We start from the raw sequence: 21,748 nt of genomic DNA, 5'->3' as shown, positions 1-21,748 counted from the left end.
TGTGAGATACGTACAGAGCAGTTTCGCTGTTAGGTCTCAAGTACACACAACACAAGTAGACATAGTGACATTGATTTTTGAGACGAACAACAACTTGTTCAAGACGATCACAATCAGGTACTGTGACAGAGGTTGCATCGATGCCGTGTCGTACTGCTATCAATACGCCTCCGCCACGTCCAAAATGACTAGTACTGGAGTTTCTATCACAGCGGTAAATATTATGGGTCGAGGCCAATTCGGAGTTGGCTATATCGTCTTTCAACCACGTCTCTGTTACCATGACGATGTCATAATCGCATGAAGACAAAGCTAACGAGAAATCGTTGGTTTTGGTGCGCATACCACCTGCGTTTTGGTAGTACACAGTTAGCTGCTGGGATTTTTGATACGGCGCAGTATTACATTTGTGTGATGAGGGGCAAATCGATGTTGTGGACGGAGCTGGTGGTGGAAATTGAGATGTGGTTGCGGGTCGAATTTCGTGATATTGTAGATTATCGTCATTGATTGGACCAATTAAATTGGAGTTGCGAAAGGAGTCGGCTGTTTCGGGTTGAACTCTAAACGAGGCAGCTTCGGGTTGGGAAAAAAAGGTTCGGAGGTGTTATCGACAAACTGGCGAAAGCGTATGCCAGCAGGCCATGTATCTGACGACAACGCTTTATCTTTCAACTCCAGTGAGAGGCCAACTTTAAACGATACAAATGTTAGAGTTCTGACTTCTCTACCCTTGGGGATCAATTTTTTTAGCTGAACCTCGTCAGTGCCAAGCTGAGAACGCACCAGTTGTGAGACACTTTCCTCAGTCGCGGTTGGTACAATACCGGAGAGATACAACCAGAATGAAGGTGTCGTGGGCATACTGTTTTGTGTTGCGAATTCACTATTAGCTGCACCAGTGCCTACAGCACACAGTAGTTTGGGTTGACGCGAAGTGATGCTATCAATAACCGGGGGTTTTTCGGGTTTTATTAATCCGTTTTTTCATCATTTCTAGCGACAAAATGCTTTCACAAGAGTCGAAACGCCGCCACCCCGTAGTGTCTGAGGCCAACCCAGCTGCAGGGAAACGGAAGTATGGCAGCATCCCAATAAAGCTTTTAATCTGCAGTGATTCTAGACAGTGAGTGATATCCAATTATATTAAATTAGTGATGAAAAAATAAATTTAACATAAACGAAAAATGCACACGGATATTTTATTTTGAGATCACGAATTTACATAGAATTTTATCTTCCTTGCGACAATGAACATTCAATGAAATTCAGTGAAAAAACAATGAATTTCATCGTTTCCTTGAGAAAAACTGGAAGCTGTAATAACCATAAAGTTTATAGTTTTGTGTTCTGAACCGTATGGAAAAAAGTTGATTTTTTCATTGTTAAGTTGCTTAACAAACCCCTTTTTCCATGGTAATTTTGGCCAAAACCATGAATACCATGGTTGAAAACAATGAGTTTGACAGTGAAATCATGGTTTCATGTACCGTAATATTCATGGTGTCAACCATAAATTCCACGGTAGAGTGAAAATGAAATTCATGGTTTTTTCAAAATGTTTTTCTATTCGGGAGTTGATAATTTGATTTGTTTTTAAATTTACTTTTTGGCAGTGTACTAATAAAAGTTTTTGTGATCAATAAAATATTATGATGCTTCAAGCCCAGATGTTTCATTTTTCATAACAAATCAATTTAAAATCGAAAGAAGAATTAAATACATTCATTTCATTGTAAAGAATAATCATTTTTATCATATTACAATTAAATTATTTCTACTGTAAATTCCTATAAAATTTATCGGAACGCTAAACTATATGCGCAAAATTTTGCGCTTACCTATAAAAAGTATTGGATTACCTATAAAAAGTAGTGCAAAAATACTAAAATTCCTAATACTGTTTATAGCTCGATTTTGCTCAGTGTGATGGGAAGTACTGCACCCATAGAAGAGGTTGCAAAAATCCAATGCCTATTTAGCACATCTCTGTGCCGATAATGCGCTGAAATGTGCACTGTGCCGAAGATGATATGTGTGAAAAACCGTAACTGGCATAAGGACTCGCCTCCCAACTAAAATGATGCATGACCACTACATTCAAGCAAAACAAGAAAAACATTTTATGGGATTTCGTTCCTATTGGATAATTCATCCCAGAAACAAGAAAATAAAAATATAAACCACAGCGCCCGTAGGGAGAATCGAACTCAAATCACTAACCAAATGGTCTTGCCAGACCGACATCTTAACCAGTGTACTATTTGAGCTTCATGTAGGAAGAGGGATATTTGTCATAGGCATTCTGCCACCGATCAATCACAAAAGAAACGCACGACAGTGGCTTCCCGGCGTTTGGCCTCCTTTCAAGGTATTCCTTTGTCTTGTGATGGAAACGGGAAAGGGAACGGGAGTGAAGGAAACGGGAAACCCATTGAATGAGAACTGTGCTTTGCTTACTGCCTGCTATTACATACACACGCTACATATACACAGCTGCTAAAGCCGGGCAGCTTGGCCGGTGCTTGTTTGCCGGTGAATTGAAGGAATATTCTTGTTGCTTTTGCTACATACACACGCACAGCTTAGCCGTGGTTGTTTGCCGGCAAATTGAATTGAAGGAATGTTTTTTTTGTTGTTGCTTTTACTGCATACACACGCACAGCTCGGCCGTGGTTGTTTGCCAGTGGATTGAAGGGATTGAATTAGAAGGATGTTTTTGTTGTTGCTTTTGCTACATTCACACGCACAGCGCTCGGTTCGCTGGCTGCCTGGTGTTGGCCGGTATTTATTTCCATCCTTCTTCGTCTTGTGATGCGATAGGGAGGGACGTGAAAGCATTTTTATTTTGTTTCTTTCAGACATACGCAATTCGGTTAACTTGGGAGATTAATGCCGGTGGGAGCAAATTGAATCAGCACCAATCGCGTTATCTTCTTGTACCAATGATGCTATGTAATTGACTACACGCCATTGGCACAGAGGCTGAATTTTGGGTGTGGGAAGTACAATATGTGCCAGTATTCCTGGTGGCAGTATTCTTTAAAACGCTACCCCACAACCAAAATCATACATACCTAGTAAATAACAGCCCCGATCGGACTTCTCTCGGTCACTAATGTGTAAAGTTTACTCTCTGGACCCACTAGTTGAATAACAAAATGGGAGCTATTTTGAAAAAAGCTATTGGTGACAGCCTTTCGCTCGAGAATTTTCTACGGTTCCGTAGACTAGCTCAGGTTAGGCAAGATTTACTAAATAAAACATTAATTTTTCTTCCTACCTACCGTTCGAGGATGTATAGAAACGTGACATAGGCACTTCAAACGCACATATTCATTGAAACCATATTTTTATAACTTTCTAAGTGTAAACCCCATAAAAGAACTGTCTTAATGTCCTGGACATTATTCATCACTTCTTTAATAAAACGCTCTTTTTCTTTCAGGTGGGAATGTAATCGAAATATGCTCGTGCGGATTTCATAAAATCCATTATGATTCCTAGTAAAGAAATGGTATGACACTGGGGGGCTGGCACTACAAAAGTAGCCGATAATTTAGTGCGATAATAGGTTTCATTTGATTATTCCACTGGTGGCTCCAGAGAGTACTACGTTGATTAATTGTTCTCGTTCGAGATTTTTTTTTTATTTAATTATAAGGATTTTAACACCAGGATGTCATTCATCCCTCTAGCGATCGAAATGATTTTCTAATTTTGCATCACGTTCACCCTCGTCTTCAAATCTCATATATTAGTAACACCTTCACTGCCGTTCCAAGCAAGATTGTCCCATGTGGAAAAACGTGCAAACGAGAAAAACGCGATTGAAATATCAGCTATATTTCTAATTCTTCTCTCAAATTAAAAAATTCACCGACAGTTTTTTCGTAGTGAACAGTTCAATGTTTTCTGCCAAAAAAAAAAAACATTTCCTACCAAAAAACAGCGAATTAGAGCCAAAAATGCTCCGTGTGACACTTTTTTGTAGAATCAGAACGCATACCGATGCTAGTTTACGAAAAACTGTCACACGGCTACAATTTTTCTATCATTTTAGAGCTCGTATAGTTTTTTTTCCCAAAAACTCAAGTTAAACCGTTATTTGGGAAAAATATTGAGAGGAACCTCTTTGTTTATAAAAATGTATCTTAAGAAAAGTTTTTGATAAAATTTGCATTTTTCATAGATTTTTCTCCAGTGTGACATTCTTGCGTAGAACTATCAACAAAAAGACAACCACCTTTACGAAAATTTCGTATAAATTCAGAACAAAGTATACTTGTTTGTGTTTTTATTCGAAAGATAACAGTTGAAGATACCGTTTCCAGCAAAAAAGTGAAAATGACCCAAAAGTCACATGGGACAGTCTTGCTTGGAACGGCAGTAGAGGTGATGGATAAAATCTGAAATCGAGTTCAGAAATTTATTTCCAAAATCAGTTTTTAAAGCATAGGCTCCAAAACCTTGCCTATAATTTAATTTTTTTTTTCCAGATGAGATAAAACTATTCCGCCATCCTCGATTATTTTCTCGGAAACAAGTTGAACATTCGGAAGACATTTTTCTAATTTTTGACCAACACGGCAGGATTTCAGAATTCACACCAATTATATCGCCGATACTTTTTTTAGCTCATCTGCAAAAAAATATTTAAAATTTTCAGTAAAAAACCAGCTTAATAATTAAGGTTAAAAAATCCACTCAGAATCTGAAAATTTGGTTATTTCAATTGCAATTGATTATGACTTTTCACTGAAATATTGAAATAGTATTAACTTTCAGAAATTAACTCTTTATTCAATATTCTTTTATTTAATTCAGTCATTATATAAACAGCTTGGAAATATTGAGAGCATAAAGGAAATATCCGACTTTTCACTTTTTTCATAAATTATTCGTGGCAAAAAGTAACTATTTCTTTGGATTCAGTTACAATAAAATTAAAAATCTAGTTTGAGAGCTTGAAATTCATGAAAAAAAAAACAAATAAAAATGAAGTTCCAAAAGCTTCATACCTAAAAATACGATTTTGATCTTATTCAGAATTAAATTTATATTTGAAAATTGAAGAATTGGAACAAGAATTAATTATTATTCGATACTTTCGAACAACGATGCAGCAAAATACTTTAGGAAAATAATCCAATATTTAGTTTTTAATTCATAGCAATCATTAACAAACACTTTTCTCAAATAATTGTTGCAAAATGAGAATCATTAAAATTTTGGTGAGGGTCTTACGCTGATATGAAGATGCCCAGTAAAATTATTGTGGATAACTTGAAGATTATTTTTACATTTTCTCCTACGAAAATGTGAGTTTAATTTTCATTAGTGAAATGGCATTTATATCGGAAAATTCTTTAAAGAATTCTTAAAATTATAATTTGTAAACTACCAATTGAGAAAATTACTAAAATCATCTTTTTATCAACACTTTTTCGCAGTGAACATCTAAGATTCGCTGTGTGTTTTTTAAAAGGATATCAAAATAAGAATAAATATTAAGAAAATTTGTTAAATGTTTTCACTATTTTTCTCTAATTTAAATTTTTTAAATTACGAATCTACCAGGCCAGAAGAGGCCAAAAACTTTCTATCAAGATGTCGCAAGTCTCGATCAGATAACTTTGACACATTTCGTTTCGGAACCGGCCAGATTGGCCATTGCCACGACTCAGTGTCTCCGAATTGCTTCTCCTATCGATATCCTTCATGCTGAGGCCAAGAACTTTCTTTCAATGTCTCGCAAGCTATGATCCGATACCTTTTAGTTGGTATTTTCGGAACCGCTTATCCTTATATTTTTCAATAGCAACAAACGAATGTTCTGAAAAAATATTATCGGAATCCATCAGCAAAGAAATTAGTCTTTATCGTTCCGCACGCGTACGACAACGACAAAGATTAAATTTTTTTGTCACGAAAAGTTCAAGTTGGGACAATGTCATTATCATTCGTTAGTAGCCGATTTTTTAATCACTGATCACAATAGAAAAGATTTGTAGTATTTCAAATCGACCTTATTAATCGATTTAATTAGACCTTGATATTTGATCGAATCTTTAGAATATAAAGCTGTATGGTATGATACCTGTTAGAAGTTGATTGAAACTTATTTTTGTTGGACACGATGCATGGTTACTCAGGTTTTCGTGGATATAACACACGCAGTAAATGTCGTGACAGCCCTGATCGGATTTCTTCGCTGTTCCTCATAATCCTAACTCTCTGGAGCCACGAGTGGAAGAATGGTAGTTATGTTGGCAGAAAAAAGCATCAGACTTACTTAAAGATCCGTCATAAATTGTTTTTCGACATGAACGCTTTGATGAAAGATCTCAACCAAAAAAACTGGGCGAAAAGATTTTAATACGTTGAGATAACAGTATAACCCCTAGAGCTTAAAGCAACGGGGATAAAACGAAGAAAAGGCTTCAAGCAAGTTAGTGGCAAATGGACTAGACGTATACAAAGTATACGAATGTTTGCGCCTAGCCACCTGTGTATGGTACATATTGACCAGATGAAAAATAATAAAGTCACATCTAAGTAATTATTGGATTTTGTAGGAAAAAACCGTTTTTCTTTCCTTTATAAAGCGAGCCAATTGAGTGACTTTCATCAGTTTTTGATGCTCCGGTAAAGTTTAAGTCGTGGAAAAAATGGTTGAAAGTAAGGTGATCAAGTTAAAAGCAGGGGGTGAAGAGAAGTTGACCAATGGTCAAGTGGACTCTTCTGGAACTGTAAGGGCTCAGATAGTTGGGGATTGGACTTACGTTAGAGCCGGAAATGATTTGTTGTGCTTCGAGTTTAGTGGTGGAAAGTATGTTCTACGGAAAAGATTTGACGGACTGTTCACGGTCGATGATAATCCGGTGGACTTTCCATGGACAGTTTTCCATAAAAGTGATAGCGAAAAATTCCTGATTGTGAGAACGATGGATGGAATATCGAGTTTTAATATTTCTGGGAGTAAGGCTGGAATTGAAAATAAAATTAATACAGAAGAAAATACGATGATCCAAGCCTTCGATGAACAGCACACCAGTAGGATAAGGTTCTTAACGAGTTCATCGAAAAATGGTATGCTCGTGTTGTATGAAGATAACCAGGAAAAGGATTTTTATAAATTTGATTCAAAGATGGATCTGGACGATGCTGAAGCGGAGAAGCCTGGAGGAGATATTTTTGAACTTTCTGGAAAGCAGGAGAAGGATGCCGCAGAATTTGTAGCATTAGATAATGGAGTGATCACCAAGCTCACGTTGGAAAATGAAAATTTCAAGAAAAATGCTTTAAACGAACGCAGCGACCAGGATTTGAACTCTTCTTGTGACAAAATATTTTACTTGGGAATAAATCGGGTGCAAATATTCATTGTACCTCAAGAACAAGGATTAGCTGTATTCAAACTTGAAGGTAGAAATTTGCAACAAATTTGTTTGAACCAGCAATTTTCCGTTGCCAGAGGATGGGCAAAAGAACATTGGGATACGGTACGAGTAGTAGAAAATGCATCAAAAGGATATTTGGTCTTCACTGGACCAAATGGTGTTGGAGTTTTCCAGATTCCTACATCTGAATGTGGCGATGAACATTCAAGGATTGAAGATTCTATATTGCCACTGGAACTTCGTCATGGTATCGTTTTAAATGCAAAATTCCTAGGTGACGAACTGAAGTTGTTGGTCAAAAACGCGAATCAGGTTAGTTCTTTAACGACTATCCTTGAGAGCGTCTTGAAAGATATCCCATCAACAGTTGAGCTACAGGATACTTCAACAACTTTGAAACCTGAATATGATTCATCCCTTAAACTGAACGAAAAGAGTGCTATCCAAAAATCACTTTGGTTGGGAGAAACCCTGGACACTTCGTCGATAATCGACGCAGTGGATCGAACAACTGGACGGTTGAGCTTCACGCTACCGATAATCGATTTTAGCAGTAAATTTGGCATCCCGATCAAGCACACCTTCTACTACGACCCGAGAGACGAGCAGGAATTTCTGGATGCGGAAACGGGTGGCGTTCTCGGACGTCATTGGTCCATGTCGGCGGACTACATCTACGTCGATCGCAAACAGAGCGTATTCGAGGAGGCGTTCGAGTATTTTCTGGTGAACGAGCGCAACAAACTGGTTCTGGAGCGAGTTAGCTCGAGTGAATCGGAGGAACGATTTGTGTTGAATGGAACCGAGGTGATTTATCATAAGAGGGCTGCTGCGAAAGGTTGGGAGATCAAGTTGAAGGATGTGACCTATAGGTATGGCATGGATGACGGTTCAGTTCGTTGGACTTTTGGGTGGCCCAATTGGAATGGAAAAGGAACGGTTGATGCTGGTCTTCAAAGACTTCCTCTTGAGTGGCATTTGAGTCAAGTCGCCACAAACCAAGGTTCTGGAGTCGTGAAGTATACTTACGAAAGTGATTTTGCTGATGGTACTAATGCAATTTCTGCTACTAAGGGTATATTCTTATCGCGAATTGAAGATAAAGAAGAAAATGTTTCTGTCAGTTTCAAGTATGAGTCTAAACCAGATCAAAATAAACCTGGTAATTCAGGGCAGAAGTTTGACACTGACAAATTGTTCGAAGATAGAAAGTACTTAACTAATATTAAAGTTATCAATAATGATGTTTTTCACGACATTAAACTTGAGTACAACAACAGGAAAACCCACTTGGAAAAAATAATCGATGGAGCCAAGTCGCTTCTGGAGATGACTTACTCGAACAACTATTTGAAGTCGATCCAAATTCCGGGTTCAAACATAGCCTACAATTATGAACACCTTTTAGTTCCGAAAGACAAATTGAAAACGAAATTCAACATCGACACGCAAATCTACTTTGAGTCTTCGTATGTGATCACCTCAAAACTTTCCATGAAGCGTACAATCGAGTTGGAAATCTACGACATCAAGTCCATTTTACAGGACGATCGGAAACCTGTTTGGAGTCAAAGAGTTTCAACTGATGAAGATGTGCGAAGTGTTAGCGTGACAACTAAGCCAAGGTATTTCTTAGTGATAGCACAGTTTGAGAAAGCGATCAAACTTGTTATGTTCGTCAAAGATGAAGACGGCATCAAGGATTGGAAGAAAAATGATGAACTCAACTATCAGAAACAGATCGACATGAATCCACAGGATCAGTATTGTTTGATCATCTACGAGGACGATAATGGTGACTCCCAACTAGTACTGTACGATGATTTCGACAAGAAAGAATACAATTTGCAAGGTCTTAAGCACTTCGGACTTACCTTTGTCCATAAAGGAATTATTTATTACGACATAAATGGGGTGCATATAGTTCGATACAATGACAAGTTTATTAAAACAACTATTGCTACCGAGAACTTTGTTGATAGCACAATAGATGTACCAAACAAATTCGATGTTCCCGAGTTACTCGGCGATCCAGACTTCAACAAAAAATACATTGGAGACTTACAGATGTCTCTGGCTGGAGGAGGAATTGCTATGCTGAGCAATATGTTATTCATCCGCCAGTTGAAACTTGAAGGCACAAATATTGAATCGACCGTAAACATGTACCTTCTAGATAGCAGATACAACATTATCTCGCAAAAAACCAACATTATCAAGCCCGGGACTATTCAAATAGACAAAGAAATTCGTTTGACTTTTAATCCAAGAGGTTATATAAATACGGAACATCACTATCTATTTAAATTTGAGAAAAATAAAAATGATAAATGGACGCTAGCTATCAAGGAGCACAACACTACTGTCACCGATAAAGATGAATATAATACGGTAATCCCAGCCCTTCTAAGAATTCCACTTAACTTCGACAAATTAAGTCTCTTTCGAATGGGTGATTCGGTCATTTGTGGAAGTAAATCATTTTCCTACGATGGTAATCAATTTAAAACGATTGATGTCGATGAGACGGAGTTGAAGCTGCACAAAATCAATGTACAAATTGCTAAGAATGTTTGGTTGACTAAAGAATCGAAAGATGGGCCAGTTAAACTGTCTTCAGAAGGTCAAAGCAAATCAACTACATCGCTGGAAACACCTCGGTTGGATCATCTTCACATGAAACTTCCCACATATGTGAGCTACAAGAAGATCGATGGATCAAACTATGTGGTTAAACTTGAAAACGGTGGCACTACAGTAGGAGAAAGAATACGGGGGGCAGGAAAGATTCTTGTTTCTTCAACACCTCTCTACTTACTGACAAACGAAACAACCCATATCGGTGTAACCCCGATTCAAGCGGTTCAAGCTTCTCAAACGATCAAAACTACCGTTATAACATCTGAACAACGAATGTCAGCTTCCACAAAATATGAATACGACGTCAATTCGGCTAGTATTGTAGGGAATCAGGTGGGATTTCAGAAGGTGAACATTTTCCCATACAAAGACAACACCTTTGGATCGTTCGAACAAACTACGAACTTCACGGACAAGTCACGAGTAGTTCGTGTTTTGGACTCCAAAGGTCAATCGGTGGTGGAAAACTACAAAGGTGATACTGATGCGAATACAGCTGATCAATCTTCAACAACGAGACCTATTTGCGTGCTGTTCGATCGATTTGGTATTAACCCGATTGTTAACTTCGAACCCATGGAGCTGAGCTCGGAACAGGTCGACTTCATCGGGTTTGAACGATATGAGAAGCTGGACGGAAGAAAGTGGAACATAGATGTCAACAGCATTGTCCGTGATCGTTTTTCAGGCACTGGTAACAGTTTCTACCAGTTGAAGAATGCTGGACAACAGTTTAAAGGGGAATTTTCTATGAAGAACTTCCAGCAAACGCACGTTGTTAGCGCTTGGATTCGGTCGAATAAAGGCTTTGAAATGGATAAGACGTCGAAGATTTTAACAGTAGCTATAAACGGAAAGAGTATTGAAGGTGTTGTGAAAGATCAAATCAACGAGTGGTACTACATCGAAGCACTTATTGAACCAACAGAAGGATCCGTCGATTTATTAAAACAAAAACAACAGTCCATCAAGATAACATTTAAAACAGATAGTAATCCATTCCTAGACATCGACCACGTGCGTCTATCGCCGCTTAGCTTGGACGTCGAAGCGATCATCTACGATGAGTATCACCCGAGACCAATTGCCAAGCTCAACAACAACGGACGAACTAGCCAAATACTGTACGACGATTATGGACGGAAAGTCGGCGAAATCGATCAGCGTGGTAGTGTCGGTAAGCTATTGACCTATTCGCGAAAACCAGTAATCGCACAATCGGCAGACGCTGTCGAATCGATGGTTCAACTGCAACCAACGGCAGGATTTCTGGAAACGTTTTCACCCCATACGTTGAAGCTGAATTGGAATGTTGATAGCGTCAATGATTGGAAGTTTTCGTCTAAACGTGTTAAACATGAGAACGGAAAAACGCATAAATTAACTTTCAAAAAGTCTATAGAAAATGCTACAAATGTTGGACTTCGATTTAAAGTGAGTCGTGAAAACGTTAAAGGTCAGGTGAGCATAGACTTCCAGTCAGGAACATTGCAAACTCAGGATTCCATCGAAAGTTTAGCTTTTGACGTCGTGATCTTGTTTTACAAAAATTTCCAAGCAATGTGGATTGATGGAGTCCTGAAGAAAACCTTGACCGGAACCTGGGATCCTAAACAAAATTTGTATATCAAAGTTTCCGGAAGCGTTGAGATATCTGAACTAATCGTGCTGTGGAACGTTGATGCTGTCGTCGAATACAACAATTTCAAGGGTCAACCACTTCAGCAAATCACCGTGGAAGATGATCAACACCTTGCAATACGAGGCTACCTGTACGACGAAATTGGACGACAAGTTGTCGAAACTGTGTGGCAACGAATTGAAATATCGAAATCCTCGAATAAAATCTTCGACTACCGTGAGAATTTCATCCAAGCGAACAATGGTCAATCCATATCTGGTTCAATTGTAACCGAAACTTCGACGCAATACGCCAACTTCCCCTTCAAACAAACCCAATACCTGGACTGCCCGCTTGAAATCAGAACAAAGTCCGGTCTACCGGGAAAAGAGAACAACATCGATTCTAACCGAGCAATAGCCTACAGTAGAGGCTCGAACAATGCTTGGTTGCAGCTTTTGTTCCCGCTGAAGAAAGGCTTCCGATACGAGCAACAGCAGCGTCCAAACAAGGCAACCACTACGTTGGTGTTTGACAACCAAGATCGACGAGTCGCACATTACGAAAGCGTCCCAAGCTACGAGAACGTTCTTACGACTTATCGGTACGATGATAAGGGAAATGTTGTCGAAGAACTTCCACCAAACTTTCATAATGATGTTCAAACTACGGCTAACTCCAACGAACTTGATGTATTTCTGAACGGCTTAGTGAGCGAGAAGAACGCTTCTCGATACGCTTGGAGGGTGTTTAAAGAGTACGATGCAAACAATCGCTTAGTTCTAAAAAAAACTCCGGATGCCGGGAAGTATCGGTACTTGTACAACGATTTAGGTCAGTTGAGATTTGTCCAGCATTTCAATCTTAAAAATGAAATTCAGAAAACTTTCTATCACAAGTACACTTCCACGGGAAAAGTCTTTGAATTCGGGTTGATCGATGAGAATTCTACCGGCGATCTCGATAGCAAATTAGTCGATTTAACCTACCCACCGTCAACGAAAAACTTCATCCGCTTAGACTACGGCGAGGAAGATCTGAGCACATTCCATCGGGGTCGAAAGCACTACTCCCTCAAGGTGGACGATCGTGGAGATCAAACGTCCGAAGTCGTTTACTACGACGGTGAAGGTAACGTTATCGGAAAATCTTACCTTCATCCGACAGAGCTCAACAGCACCGTAGATTTGAGCTTCAGCTATGAACGCAACAACATTGCCGCTATTGGCTATCCGTTCGAATTTCTCGGATCTTCGCTGATCGTGACTTATCGTCATAATTTAAGAGGTGAGGTGACCGCTATTGGAATTCCCAATCAATTGGATCGATTTGCCACTGTTAGACATGATCCTAGAGGTAAGGTTGAAGAAATACTGTCTTTACCTAAAGATGTGAACAGAATAAGGCAAACATTTGCTTATGATGCTGCGGGAAATATGATCAAGATAAATAGTGACTTTTTGGATGAAATTTTGGACTACGAGAAAGGGGGTGTAAGAGACAACGATGCTGGAGACGGTTCTATTTTACGAACGACGTTTGAGGCAAAGTGGCACAACAAGAGCAGTCCGAGTGGCTGGCAGTTAAGAGCGGCTAATCTTCTAAGCTACGGATTGAAATCAAAGAAGTCAATTGAATGTTTCAAAGCTCTCATATCTGAAAATTACGTCAGTAATCTACTGAAACCCATAAAAGTATTGAAAGATACCGCTATTAAGGAATTGAGTTTTTCTAAAGCTAAGGGTTGCTTTGAGTCCCCAAATCGCAAAATACTAGCGAAGTATTTAATGGAAAAGGGATTTCCGGAGAAATACGGACACGCCTACGATTACGGGAATCATGGTGAACTTACTCAGGCGAAGTTTTTCATCGGACCCGAATCAAAGGTCACAACCGAATCAAATGAGGACTCTCCTGGGGATGTCTTATCGTTACAAATAGATCCCAATGGTAATCATAAGCTGTTTTACACCGGTCTAGAGCGCTTCGAAATACAATACGAAATACGAACCAACAAGATTAAATCGGTGAAACGAGGTGCCTTAGGTAAAGCAACGAAATTCGATCACGATTCTGCTGGAAACGTCATCCAGGCAGAGTACAAGAACATCACTAAAATCGAGTACGATTACTTGTTGGATCGAGCTTCCAAAATCAACCTAAACGATGGGACAGAAATCCAGTTAAGTTACGATATTCGAGGTGAAAGAACAGTTAAGAAGGTCATCTACCCCAACGGAACTAGCAAAGAGGTATACTACATTCGAGACACCAAAGGAAGATGTTTGGTGGACATCACCTTCAACTACACCAACAAAAAGTCACAAAAACCTCTAGTCATTCTTACGGCTTACATCTATGGACCCCTAGGGCTGCTCGGATTCATCCGTAACAACGTCTTCTACAGCGTGCTAGCGGATCACGAAGGATCTACCCGTTTGGTGGTGAAGAATGGAGAGGTGGTCGCAGCGTACGACTATCTACCCTATGGGCAGCGACAGCGCCATTTCCGATCCGATCCCGACGGTTACCTAGACTACCAGTACACCGGACAGGAGTTTGACGAAGAAACCGGACTCTACAACTATCACGCTAGGCTGTACGACCCCGAGCTGGGAAGATTCTACCAGGTGGATCCACAAGAGCAGTATCCCAGCCCGTATAAGTATGCCGGCAATTCACCGGTGATGATGGTTGATCCCGATGGAGAACTTGCCCTGCTAATAGCTTGCATTATATTTGCGATCCTTGGAGCGTATTTGGGGGGTGCATCTGTTAACGAAAACTGGAACCCCCTGAAGTGGAACTGGAAGTCCGGTTACACTTATTTGGGAATAATTGGGGGTGGTGTAGCCGGTGCCTTGCTCCCTATTGGAGGCGTCGCATCGTTTGGATATCTTGCGGCCATAGGTGGTACTGCCTTCGCCACATTCGCAACAATAACCATCGCCGCAGCAGGGGCTTACCTTGGAATGGCTAGTGCTGCGAATGATTGGAACCCGGCAAATTTCGACTTCACAAGTCCTTCGGTCTACAGCGGAATGCTGCAAGGAGCTTCGATGGCTGTCAACATCCCATCGGGAGCAGTTGGAGTTGCCAGAACCATGGCAGGGTATGCTACGAAAGGTAAAATCATATACATGATTTATGTCCAAGGAACTTCTACGCTCCTTGGCTATGTCATGGGTTCGTTCGCCAATAATATGACCTGGAACCCTGCCAAGTGGAACTGGAACCCCAAAACAATTTTCGCCATCGCTCAAGGAAGTACGGCTATACTGATGGGATCATCCGGTACACTGAAACACGGTCCCAAGAAGCAGTTCTTCCAGATGGAACCTGTAGCTGCACCCAAATCAGCAGTTCAGAAATTTGGCTCCCAGATGGAAAAATTCTACAAGGTTCGCGATGAGATCGCCGTAATTAAGTTCCAAAAAGCCAAAATGGTAGCCAAGTCAATTATGAAGAAAAGAGAGCCATATGGTCATTACGTACGAGGTCCTCCACTGGTGGTTCTAGCGCAAATAGGCGAATTTGTAAGCGTTCCTCGCCTGTTCGGTGGTATGATGCTTCATATTGGAATCGGTATGAATCATCTTTTCAAGTTTAAACAATTCTACGAAAAGTTTACCGAAGGATTCACACGAAAAACAAGAAGCGTGGAACTGCCACCGGTGACTTCCAGTGGTTCCAAGACAACAAACTTGTTCATAGACGTGATAAATCAGGTGAACTGGATAACATCGACTTCTTCAGAACGACAACAAAGTGACCATTTTACCCCAATAACTGACTTAGATAACCCTTCGGAGGGAACTCCAAATAAGAAAGCTAAAGCCTACGCCTTCGTCAACTGCTATTCAATCGATCCATCATCAACGCATTTCACTTGTTACCAATCCGCTGGAAGGGTGGAAATTTTCCCGAAAGATCCATCTATGATTTCATCTACGAATAATGCGATTCCCATGGATAACTGTGTACCATTCCATTGGTACGATCAGCCGTCGATCGGTTGCCAAGGAAAAGAGTTTTCATTCATCTACACACCGTATGAGCGGACTCGATTCTTTACCTTCCTCGATGGGTGGTTGTTGCTGGCAAGAGTTGCACTATCGGTTGTTCAAAATAAAGAATCTAAGAAAATCTCGGATCGTATACCATTTCCGGAACTGAAGTTATCGTTTTATCGTGAGCAATTAGATGACATTGGAAGGTTTTTGGATAAACATGGTTCTAAGCCCGAATGGCGTTGGGCTAAACTGCAACTAGCCGATATGAAGCAAGACCTATACCAATTTGCTGAACGTGGAACAATATCTAGTGACGAGCTGACGTTGTTTGATGAGCAAATATCTGCTTTGAGAGAAGATTCAGAGGAGCAGTTTTATTTTATGAAACAGGTTGGAGCAGCATAAATATGAATTATGTGTATGAATAACGCCATTGACGAAGAATTAATATAAAATTGATAGTTGTGAAATCTTTCTAATGAGTTTATGAAAAAAAAAAAAAACAATAAAGCAATTTATCTTGAAAACAAATAATTAAAAATAAATAAAAAGTTTCGAAGCCCAACGTATAATTAAAGCTGTTTTTTTTTATAAAATTTATATAAATTCTATTTTTTATAAATATAAAATCAAAATAATAATGATTTTCATAGATCAGCTACAGAATACAAGGTAAAGTCATTCTTAATAGCTTTGTGGATCAGATATTAATTTAAATTTTTTTCGTCCGTGAGTGTAGATTTTAAAATTTTATTTGAAGCCTTGAACGATGCGCAATCCCTTCTTCTTCTTCTTCTTCTTCTTCTTTTACCAACATAGCCAAAACGTGTAAGCATCCTGGAAAATGAAAAGACTTGCGTCCTTCATTTTTCTTTTCAATGTTATCTCTGTTACATAAAACATGCATTGCAGAGATAACTACGGCCAGGCCAACCATGTGGTAATTACCGCAAAAGATTCTGGAGCAAGGGGAGGAATAAAGCGTGGAGTTCCCTACCAAACGCTTCATATGGATTACTTAAATACCTACAGCATAATTTGAAAATAGCTACACTGATCTAATGACAATGTGTATTATGAAAATAACGTTTAATGAAATAGAAAAGGTTTGATCTCACCAAACAAGTCTTGGAAGTTTTCGTCAGAAAATTTTTCCTCTAGTCCGGAGCAGCTGACTTTAAAATTCCTTCCGAACTTCCCCAACCAGGATTCAGCATGCCGAAACAAAGTACGAACCACTCCGGAAATAACCACCAGTCACTTAATTTATCATTTTCCACTGTTTAATTTTAAAATTTCTAGTTTTATTGTAATTTAATTAATAAAATTTATGGACGAAAACAAAAACGCGTGCGATGCCCAAAAATCATGGCTTACTCCTTCTTGAACGATGCGCAATCCCTTCTTATTTTAAATAATAAAAACTTTTAGCATAGTTTGAAGGAATTTCTCTTTCTGAGTATCTATTTCTACCTGCAATAGAGTATTTCCTGAGACAGATTGTGGTAAGGTAGCTTTTTGTTTTTGTTTTGAATTATGTAAACACCAACTGGTTGCCATTTTGATCTTTGATGATAAACATTGTTCAATGCTTTCTTTTAAAAAACTTCTTTAATTAAAAGCATCAACATACCTTCATGTCTTAACTTGTTATGAATTTACAATTAATGGCATGGATACTCATTAGGACCAGGAATGATGAAAAATGTTTTTAGATTTTCGGATGACCCCTTCTGAAGGGGGTCGTCCATAGAAGGCAAATATTGTTTTCGCGATATTGACGTTATTTTTCGTCGGATCGTGTTGAAAATTTGCAGATGGGTGTTTTGAAGGACGAGAAATCGATTTCAGGTGACAAATTTTGTGTAAGGGATCGGCCAAAGGGGTCGTCCATATTAACTGTCAGATGTTTTTGCGATATTGACGTTATTATACATCGTATTCAGGGCCCTTATTCTGCGCCGCGCATGACGTGATGATAGTCGAGTCACCCAAGTCACTCTATTCCAGTAGTCGGTTTAGGTGAGGAACGTCACTTCGGATGAACTTTGTGAGTTCTTACTCTACTCTCGTAGTCACCGTGGGTGAGAATCGTCGCATTCGGGTGACGATTTTAGGTGACAATTGTCGGTACCTTTTCAGGTGGTGAAGATTTAAAAATTTAATTAAAAATTTGTGTAAAGCAGAATAATCAGGCTTTGGATAGGTTATCACATTAAAGTATGATAGTTTTGGGAATAATTAAACAACTTTTCTAGCATTTTTTAAATGTTTTAAACATTTCCATCGAAAATTTTATTTGTCTTAGAAAGCACAATAATAGAAAATTAGGCCGAAAACTTTAAAAATTTTCGGATTATTTTTACCTCTGGTTTTTTTTGTTGACGGAGAGCCTTGCGGACATGTTTGGTTGTTTTCGTTCCTCTGCCATCGAAAAATTGAAATAATCCATCTAAGCCGTCTGCGGAATTCCTCTTATAGAGCGCCAAAGATAAACACCCTTTGACTGGTTCGAATCGGACATCCATCCTTTCCGTATTTAGCCGAATTGCCGTTGGCTTCATATTAATCTGGAACCTTCGATTTGTGATCAACAGCTCTCTTCGAACGCTGATTGGTACCATCAGGATCTGGCTTCCGGTGTTCTGGTATGTCGGGGCAGCAGTTGTCGATTCCCGAAAATTAGGTTGCATCAGCTTTGTCACAAACCTCACAATGTTTGCTTAACGAGGACCAATCGATCGCGACTATTTTCGCACCGAAATTTCAACTAATTTTTCTTTAATTTTGTTCCGAAATTTAGAATCGTGGTGGAAATCAAAACAAACCAAGAAAATTTTCCGATTTGACAGATGTGTTCATTGGGTCACTCACCTAGAATGAACCACTGTCACTTTACCCGCATCGACTTCGGGAATAAGGTGACAAATCTCACGGTGACTCCGAGGTGAGGTGACAATCATCACGTCACGCGCGGCGCAGAATAAGGGCCCAGATGAAAATTGGTACACGATAGTTTTGAGTGACGGGCTATCAATTTGAGGTATCAAATTCAGTGTAAGGGGCCGGCAAAAGGGGTCGCCCATATTAAATTTTCAGTATCTTAGTGATATTGAAGTTTTTATACATCGGATTGGGATAAAAATTTGCACATAGGAGTTATTAAGGACGAACAACTGATTTCACTTATCCAAATCAAAATCAAGGATCGACCAAAGGGGTCCTCCATATTAACTATTCACTGTTGATGCGATATTGTCGTTATTATACATCGGATTCAGACGAAAATTGGTACACGAGAGTTTTGAGAGACGGGCAATGAATTTCAGGTATTAAATTCAGTGTAAGGGGTCGGCAAAGGGGGTCGTTCATATTAACCTTTCAATATTTTTGCTATATCGTCGAAATTATAGAACGGATTCGGATGAAACTTTGCACACGGTAGATTTCAGGGACGGGCAATCGATTTCAGATGTCAAATATTTTGCCAGGGGTTGACGAAAGGGGTCTTCCATATTAATTAATTTTTCACTGTTTTAGCAATATTGACGTTATTATACAACGGATTGCTTTGAAAATTGGCTCACGGGAGTTTTGAGGGAAGGGCAATCGATTTCAGATATCAAAGATTGTATAAGAGGCCACCGAAAGGGATTTAACTTTTTGGCAATGATTGCGTTGTTATCCAACGATTGAGTCGATATTTATACACGGTGTTTTTTGGCACGGTCAATTGATTCCTGATTTCAAATTTAGTAGCTGACGACAGCCAAAGTGATCGTACAATATTTTTTTAATTGACTTTCATGCATATTGTTCATGACATATTCCAAGTTGAAAGCGAAACGAAGTTCGTATGGGATCAGCTAGAGCCCTCTAAATGATACACCCTCTCCCTCAACAGTTGAAAAATTATCGTCTATTACTCTCTGGAAGATTCATGGGTTCATCTCTTAAACCAAATGGTATGCGTCGAAAATCGAAAGGCTCCTATATATATCGCAAACTGGGGCTTCCTGAATATTCATCTGGCTCTCACATTATTTAAATACATAGTGTATGAGAGGCAAGTTAAAATCATCCATAAAATCATCATCATCCATCATTCATAGCATGAGAAAAATATTTATATACACTGATTTCCCATATTAAACGATTGTTATGTACGTGTATTTTACCTTGAAGGAAAAATATTATTAATAACAAATTATGCCAAGTTTCAAACAAAATGACGAAATCTACTTCAATGACAAAATTAAAAATAAGCAACCAGGCCGGATTAAGCCAAATGCTACCCCAGAGAATACAAAACATTTTAAACGTGTTAAAGAACCGGAGATGAGTTCAGTATACTGTCTTCAAATAGCTAGAAGATAGTTTCTGGTATCTTCAAATAAAAATTGTTAATTAGTCACGTGCAAAAATTGCGGAAGAATTTGCAAATTTAGCGAAAATGAAAGCTCTGATTTGAGCTGCAATAAGCGAAATTAAATCTCATGTTTTTTTAATACCCTTATCACCAACTAAAATTCTCTAATTTAAAAACTTACCGCATAGATATTTTAAATAATTTTCATTTTAATCATTGATCGTCTGATTTGTGCTTTATCAAGAAATAATTACCTAGTGACAATTGGGAAGTGTCATGAAGATTTAAAACACAGAATACAAAATTAAAAAAAAATAAACAAAATCATTAAATTCTAATTCCATACAGATATAGATATAACAGTAAAAATATTCAAAACAAAAAATCTGGTTATATTTAGAGCCACAATTCAGTGCCTCAAATCTAAATCATAATTAATAATCAAGTTTTGAGGAGAAACAAAATATGAATTTAGTTAAAAAAAAAGAGATTCAAAGTTACAATCTGAGCCAAAGCAGAAATTGCACCAAATATAAATTTCAATTTTATATCTTTGAAACACAAAAAAAAACTTTTCATGAGATGTTTATGAATATAATTCTCATCAGATAAAAAAAAATGTTCTCAAATTGTTACCCTAAATGAGACAAAAGTTTCATTCGATCCCCTGAAAGCCAAAAGGGTATAAGTGCAAAAATGATCCATTGAAAAAAAAAAATTACAGGATCAGTTATCATTGAAAAAAGCCACATAACGAATCCAAATGAGTTTAGCACCTTAAACGAAAATCCTGAGTGATCAAAATTCAGAAAAAAAAACATGAAACAGAACTTCAGTAACTGAAGAAACAACACAAGACTTGAAAATCCCAATGAATTGAATCTAAAAAAAAGATAAGATTCAAAACATAGACATATTTATATTAAGAGAATCACTCAATGATATTAGCAACTCAACTATTAGATGGTTTTAACTATAATTTGAGAACGATCATTTGGAAAACGATATGCTCAATTCAGGATATTTACTTCAGTAGATGATAAAATTTTGGTTCAATCAGTTGAAAATGTTTCAATACGAATTTCAAGTCTTAGGCAGAAATTGGGGTGGAAATTCAATAAAGAAACTTTGTACTGTCGACTGGTCCAATTTGAGCAACTACAGTTTTTTTTAAAGATTTTATTTTCAAAATTACTGAGGGAAAAGTGTTTAGAATATATAATACAACGAACATTTCGAAGTTTTTATAATACCCGGTATTAACCCGGATACTGCCCAGGTAAAATTCTGAAATGTTGATCATAAAGCTTCTCTGTTTTCTCTTAGCACTGTGAGCCAGTTTTGGTGATATAAGCTACTATTTTAGTGCAGTAAGCGTTACTTGGAAAGTTAACGTAATAATAATCGTTATTATTGTGCAAGACGTTTGTATGTAACGAATATGAGGAGATGTCTTTCTTATTTTACCTGTTCTGTACAGAATATCCTGACTGACATGTTTCGATGAAAAAAAATAAAATTTGAGGTGTTTTGCCTCATATTCTTATTAAATTTTTTTCGAATTCGGTTTACATTATTTGAAAATTTTGAAATTCAATACCAAGATTTTGATATTCTCGGCCTGCAAAATGCGGGAGAACTCCTTCACTGCTTACTCTAGGGCCCCCCTCCTTAACTTATGTAAGAGAAAAACTATACTAGA

At 38.3% G+C, this 21,748-nt stretch overlaps 1 protein-coding gene across 1 annotated transcript; it reads left to right on the top strand.

The window, feature by feature from the left end:
• Positions 1 to 6,653: 6,653 nt before the first annotated feature.
• LOC129748970 (uncharacterized) lies at positions 6,654 to 16,221 on the top strand. Its single transcript, XM_055743786.1, has one exon. It carries the CDS (start codon positions 6,672 to 6,674, stop codon positions 16,080 to 16,082), a length of 9,411 nt encoding a protein of 3,136 aa, XP_055599761.1. The 5' UTR covers positions 6,654 to 6,671; the 3' UTR covers positions 16,083 to 16,221.
• Positions 16,222 to 21,748: the final 5,527 nt, after the last annotated feature.

This window comes from Uranotaenia lowii, chromosome 2 (assembly GCF_029784155.1).
Source record: "Uranotaenia lowii strain MFRU-FL chromosome 2, ASM2978415v1, whole genome shotgun sequence".
Lineage (NCBI taxonomy): Eukaryota > Metazoa > Arthropoda > Insecta > Diptera > Culicidae > Uranotaenia > Uranotaenia lowii.
This window is presented reverse-complemented; position numbering and strand designations above follow the sequence as displayed.

Bases quoted from the DNA above. Each gene is read 5' to 3' on its own strand.
- LOC129748970 (XM_055743786.1), top strand. From the start codon at position 6,672: ATGGTTGAAAGTAAGGTGATCAAGTTAAAAGCAGGGGGTGAAGAGAAG.